General features: G+C 43.6%; 1 protein-coding gene across 1 annotated transcript; it reads right to left on the bottom strand.

Moving 5' to 3' along the window:
* Positions 1–851: 851 nt before the first annotated feature.
* Positions 852–3,923, bottom strand: LOC125538514. Its single transcript, XM_048701799.1, has 4 exons — positions 3,898–3,923; positions 2,457–2,649; positions 1,075–1,915; positions 852–995 (listed from the first exon to the last, which is right to left on the bottom strand). Exons 2-4 carry the CDS (start codon positions 2,590–2,592, stop codon positions 878–880), a joined length of 1,095 nt encoding a protein of 364 aa, XP_048557756.1. The 5' UTR covers positions 2,593–2,649; positions 3,898–3,923; the 3' UTR covers positions 852–877.
* Positions 3,924–5,998: the final 2,075 nt, after the last annotated feature.

Genomic DNA, 5,998 nt, shown 5'->3' with positions numbered 1-5,998 from the left:
CTGAAAAAGATGTAACATTTCTATGAGTAATGAAGAATGTGTTATTTTCCTGTGCAGAAGAAGCATGATTGTACTGTGTAGAGGAAGCATGAAGTTAGTGGGAAAAATGAACATGACCTCAGCCGAAATACATATAATTTGCATCAGATGACAGGTCATAATATTTTGCATCAATAGAAGATGAACCAAAATAGTCTTAAAGCTCCGGTTTGAGCATCAACAGTAGATGAACCAAAATAGCTAAGCTCCAGTTTAAGCAACACACATCAGGCTCTAGTTTGGCCATCAGGCTCTAGTTTGAGCATCACACACACACACACACAAGTTCAACCTCTAGTTTGAGCATCACACGCATACAAGTTCCAGCTCCAGTTTGCGCATCACACACACATACATGGTCCAGTTCAAGCAAATTCATCCCCCAAGCCAATAAAGCAGATTTTTCTTGGTTCCTAGAGTTGGCTTGAGAACAGCATCACTGGTAGATGGTGTAACAAACTGCAGTTTTTTGCTCTTCTTCCCTGCAGTTTTCTCCTTTCCAGTACCTTCACTTTGCTTGCCTTTCCCCTTGACTGGAGTCTTCTTCTTGACCGGCATCTTCTTCTTCTTAACCGGTGTCTTCTTCTTGACCGGCGTATTTTTCTTCTTGACCGGTGTCTTCCTCTTGACCAGTGTCGTCTTCTCCTTGACCGGCGTCTTCTTGACCGGTGTCGTCTTTTTAGCTGGCGTCTTATTCTTGATCGGCGTCGTCTTCTCCTTGACCGGCGTCGTCTTCTCCTTGACCGGTGTCGTCTTTTTAGCCGGCGTCTTCTTCTTGACCGGAGTCTTCTTCCTGCAGGTACATTAAGAGCAAATGTCGGAACTAAGTATTGTGTGTTCATAAATATAATTTGTGGTAAAAGAATGAACATAAGTTAGTATTATACCTTTTATAATTTGCTATAGGTTCGTCATCTTCCACAACTTCCTCCTCGGCTGCAGTAGCATCTCTCTTTCTGCATGATAGAAAAAGGTGAAATGGATTAGCAACATGAACCCATTTGACGTAAACAAATTTTGTAAGTACAATGGCACCTTTTAGTAGGAGTGTGCTCCATTGGTGGTGGTTCTGCAATAACTAAAGGAGGGAGATTGCAAGTTTTTGCAAAGTGGCCATTTCGACCACATTTTTTGCATTTAACCACTTTTCTTCCTGGGTCTTCAAGAAATCCTCTAATTCTTTGAACCCTGGGCCTTCCAGGTGGCCTTTTCTCTTGTATAGGTGGGTAAACAAGGAATCCAAGGTCAACTTGCTCCCATTGTGTCCTATCAGTCATGGTTGGCAGTGCCCCAGCATAAGCAGCTCGAAATTTTGCCACGCTGTAATACTCATCAACAAAGGACTCAATCTTTGCGCCCCTCATTGAACAAATGAAAGTCAATGCATGAATGCAAGGCTGCCCAGAAACTTGAAATTTCCGACATGAGCATGTTCTCTGTTTTAGATCAACAGTGTGCCTCTGGTCATATGCTTTCACATCATATAGTGTAATCTCTGCCTCATGTTCGGTATTCCACGCCACTTTATGGGGCCCAATTGTTTTACTGAGTGCATTGAGCCTCTTGAGAACCTCGGGCAAGATTATGCCGGCCAAATACCTACCAACATGCCTCCTCACATTGAACTTCACCATTATTAGCTCTCTAATCCTATCTAGTAGCTCACACAAATTTAGCCCTTTCAAGTCTTTGATCTGCTTGTTAAAACTTTCAGAAATGTTGTTAGTGAGATAATCAACCTTGCTATCCACACCAAAGGCACACCTATACCAAATCCTATTGTGGTGTTTCTCAAGGTACTCGATAGCACTTGGATCAGCCTCAAATATCTTTTGCATATGCCATCTGAACTTGTGCTCTGTGAATCCCCTAGCAGCTGGGTACAAATGGTCTATGTACACTTTACCATGGAATTTTTTCATAAAATTTTGGTATAAATGGCGCATACACTCCCTATATTCGCACTCGGGGAATACTTTGTCAACTGCATTTTCTAGTCCCTTGCAAGCATCACTGGAAATTACTATACCTGGTGGACATCCTACAGCCCTGCGCAGCTGCTGCATAAACCATACCCAGTTTTCTGTAGTTTCTGAATCAAATACGGCATATGCTACATAATACAACCAGTTGTGTCCATCAACTCCGGTCGCTGATGCTAATTGGACCAACATATTTGCCATTCAGTGCAGTTGCATCTACTCCTATGTATGGTCGACATCCAGCTAAGAAACCATCTATGCAGGGTTTGAAAGCTACAAAGACTCTATTGAAATAGTACTTATCTTTTTCCTTGACCAAATCAATCTCAACAATACTACCAGGGCATCTCTTCTCTATCTCTGCTTTCCAATTGAACAACAATTGAAAACTATCCTCATATTTACCATGCATTTGTTCCAGAGCTATCTTCATACCTGCCCAAGCTTTGGAATACTTCAGCTTGAAGTTGAAGTCACCCTCCAACTTAGTTTTCGCTGCCTTTGCTCCCTCTCCTGGGTTTTTCTTCACCCAATCAACAAGCTTCTCTGCAACCCAACCTTGTGTTGCCATTCTGCTGTCTACAAGCTTTGTAGTAGGGCAATTGTGCTCAGAGGGAATCTTCTTTATCTGCACAAAGATGCCATGATTAGTTCGCACACACAAAAACAGGATACATGTAGGATATAATAGTCATAAGAGAAAGGTGAGAAAATGCACAAATAATTACAACATGAGTAAGCATACCATGACAACTTGTTGATCACGCAACCTCGATGCGTGAATGCGCCAAGGGCAACTAGGATATGAGCAATTAGCCATGAATCTAGTAGAATCAGTCCTTACTTTAGCTAGCTCAAAGTCTTTTACCACAGCGTGATGTCTTATTGCTTTTCTAAAGGTTACAATGTCAGGAAAAAGAGCCCCCACTTTAATGTCAGCATTATAAGGATCAGTGGCCACATTGTACTGAATGGGCATGTCAGTAACCTCTTCCTCCTGCTGGATAAGATGCTTAACATCAGAGATATCCATATCATCTTCGGCCTCCTCATCTTCAGCTTTCTCATCAGGTGTTGTAGCCAGTGCTTGCACTACGGCAGGTTCAGGAATGCTAACACCTACTAGATGTTCATCATCAACTCCAACATACTCTCCTCGTTATCAAATGGATCAGTGGAAGGATTTTGAAGTTCTTGTTGTTGGTTAGCATGTGGCACATTAGGCTGGCTTGTACTTCCAACCTCTGATGTGACACTCTCAACTATAGGAGGCGATGCAGGCTGAGTTGGCGTTGTTGGACAATTAGTAGTGTCAGTCTGGAGGTATGCTTGTGCATCATTCGGCTGGATTATATTTGCATAATTTTGAGTGCCCATATGGATCATCATTAGGCACAACACTAATAGGAACAAAATCTGCAATTTTTGATCCACCATTGAATACACTAGACCCAATTACATCCACCACTACCACACTAAGTGGCACTTTCAGCTCAGCTGCATACATATCAAACATCAAGTAGTGCTGCTCATCATGCAACAGCCTGACATTTTCACCCAACACTTTGTCAAAATATGAAACTGACACCAATTGATTAGTGCCAATGTTCAACTCTAAAGCTAGCTGGCGTGTTAATGCATCAATGCTGAACTTTTCTACGACTACAGTCCATAGCAAATTCCTCCCCTTCACATAAATCTTCCTACCATCAGGACTTGTACAGAAAAAGGCCTCCACAACAATTTGTAAATTAAAAGCATTGCTGCCACTGTACCTATGAAAATCATATGGGTAATCAAACATCAACAATTGGGGAAGAACTAAACACACATGCAACAAATCGGTGGAACTTGAGCATTTTTTCTACAAACTTACTGAGAATTCGGGGCCGGGGATGACATTGTTGCGGGGTTACTTCAAATCTTCGGCAGTGGCACTCGAGGATGCGCGATTCAAGTGGCCTCCAGCATGGCCACCGCCATGCTCGCTTGCTGGTGGTGGGGCGCTCAACAGCAAGGCGTCGGCTGGGGCTCCTGCCCGGCGGGGGGAGAAGCAGCAGGACGGCGGCACCGGGATGTGGAGCAGCAGGGCGGAGGCCCGGGATGCGGGGGAGCAGGGCGGTGGCTAGGGTTCTTGGGAGAGAGGAGGGGAATGAAGAGAGGAATGCGAGGAAGACGATAGGCACGGGGCTGGACCGGTGCGTGTTAACCAAATGGATGCAGGGGCATTTCCGTCCGACGGAAAATACAGGGCGTATACGTTAGCGTTTTTTCGTAAAAAACCAGCCCAAAAGGCCAGAGTGGCATCGACAGATGTATCCGAGAATTGGAGCGGCATTTTTCGAAGTTTGCAAATTGGAGTGGCATTTTTCTGAATCACCAGAATTGGAGTGGCATTTATCCAATTAACCCTTCTTTTTATTTTTCTTCTGAGCGGAATAATTAAAAAAACGAACCGACTTCGGGCCGTACCCGAGCGGGACACCGCCCGGGGGCAGCCTTTAAATAGCGCCGCCCCGAGCCGCCCCAGCCCATCAGCCCCGCCTCGATCCGCACGTGCCGCCGGAGCCGCCGCCGCCGACGACGACGATCCCGCCGCCCGAGGTTCGTCGCGCCTCGTTTTCCGTGCCAAAAAAAAGAGAAAAAAATCGGCGTTCGTCATTTTTCTTTTTCTCAAATTAAATCCGTGATTTTTCTGATCGCGATTCCTGATCCGATTTTCGTTTTAGTTTAACTTTTCGCTCGTTTATCGGAATCAGGCGATTCAAGAGCCTAGAGTTTTGTCTCGAAACCCTCTATCCGTTTAACCAACTTAAACAAGATTTTGCTACTATAAAATTTGCCCTATATCCAGATTACTAGAACGAAGTTGTTTTCTTTCGCCGTTTGTTTTTCGTTGCTTCGTTCGATTTGATTTTTTTTGCCAACCGGAGTTCTTAAGTTGAACCTTCTGGTTAGATCTCTTATTTGAGTTTTACCTGTGCATTAGATGAGTACTTATTGTATGCTTGTTTGTTTGTCTGCGATAGAATACCCGGAGTGCGCCGCCTGTTACTTCGAATCGTTAGGTTTCGCGGATCATCAGCAAGGCAAGTAACACTTTGATCATACCTTTTCTACTACCCAGTTTTATTGCATTAGATCAATCCTCACACATTGCATGATTAGGATCTAATTAAATTGTGGGATGGGAAGTAGATGAGGTAGTACCTATTACCTGTTTATTATCAAACCTTTGGGAGTTACTTCTACGTTTGCTTATTATGCCATGCTATGCCAGTAGACGTGGATTGGGTGAGTGAAATCCATGACAGATGTGAGATTGTTAATTAATGGTTTATCTAAGGTGGCAACTTAAACACACATCTGGGTGGATTGAGGCACCTGGGTATTCCAGGACTTGCCTGTTTTCTTTTGGACCGCCACCCAGGCTCAAAGGGATCATGAGACTATTCATACTAGAAACTTCCGTGTGCAGCCACAAGCTATTATGGGCTCTAGCATAGTTTACTAAGTTGTGTGAACTCTTACAGTGGTAGACTAGCAGATGTAGGGGATGTAGGTGGTACGGTCTACCCGATCGTAAGGTGCTAGTGCTTCTGAAAGACTATGTCTCGGTCATCCGTCTTCTCAAACACCCTGTAGTGCGAGAAACCAAACGGAGGCGATCGAGTCTTGTGAGGAAAAGTGTGCAAACCTCCGCAGAGTGTAATAAACTAATCATGGTTAGCCGTGTCCCCGGTTATGGACATCTTGAGTATCTAGTACTTGGATTATCATGTGAATCTCAAGATGTTACTCTAAATTAATTTTGTTGGGTTATGTTTAATGATGATTTTTAATTGGGATTGAGAATGTTGTCAACCATTCTCAATGTTTAACAACCACCATGATAGTTAAATAAATTTTATTCCTTTGAAGTAGGGAAAAATTGGCTTTACGCAAAACTGTAACCATAGAGCTTTCCACCAGCCAAA

Source organism: Triticum urartu, chromosome 2 (assembly GCF_003073215.2).
Source record: "Triticum urartu cultivar G1812 chromosome 2, Tu2.1, whole genome shotgun sequence".
Taxonomy (NCBI): domain Eukaryota; kingdom Viridiplantae; phylum Streptophyta; class Magnoliopsida; order Poales; family Poaceae; genus Triticum; species Triticum urartu.
Note: the sequence above shows the minus strand (reverse complement) of the source record. Positions and strands in the feature narration are given on the sequence as shown.

What these genes read in the sequence shown, in the direction of transcription:
- LOC125538514 (XM_048701799.1), bottom strand. Translation starts at nt 2,592, where the DNA reads ATGGCAACACAAGGTTGGGTTGCAGAGAAGCTTGTTGATTGGGTGAAG. An exon ending in GTATTCCAAAGCTTGGGCAG is followed by an intron (nt 1,916 to 2,456) that starts GTATGAAGATAG and finishes ATTTGTACCCAG; the next exon opens with CTGCTAGGGGATTCACAGAG. An exon ending in GAGCACACTCCTACTAAAAG is followed by an intron (nt 996 to 1,074) that starts GTGCCATTGTAC and finishes TCTATCATGCAG; the next exon opens with AAAGAGAGATGCTACTGCAG.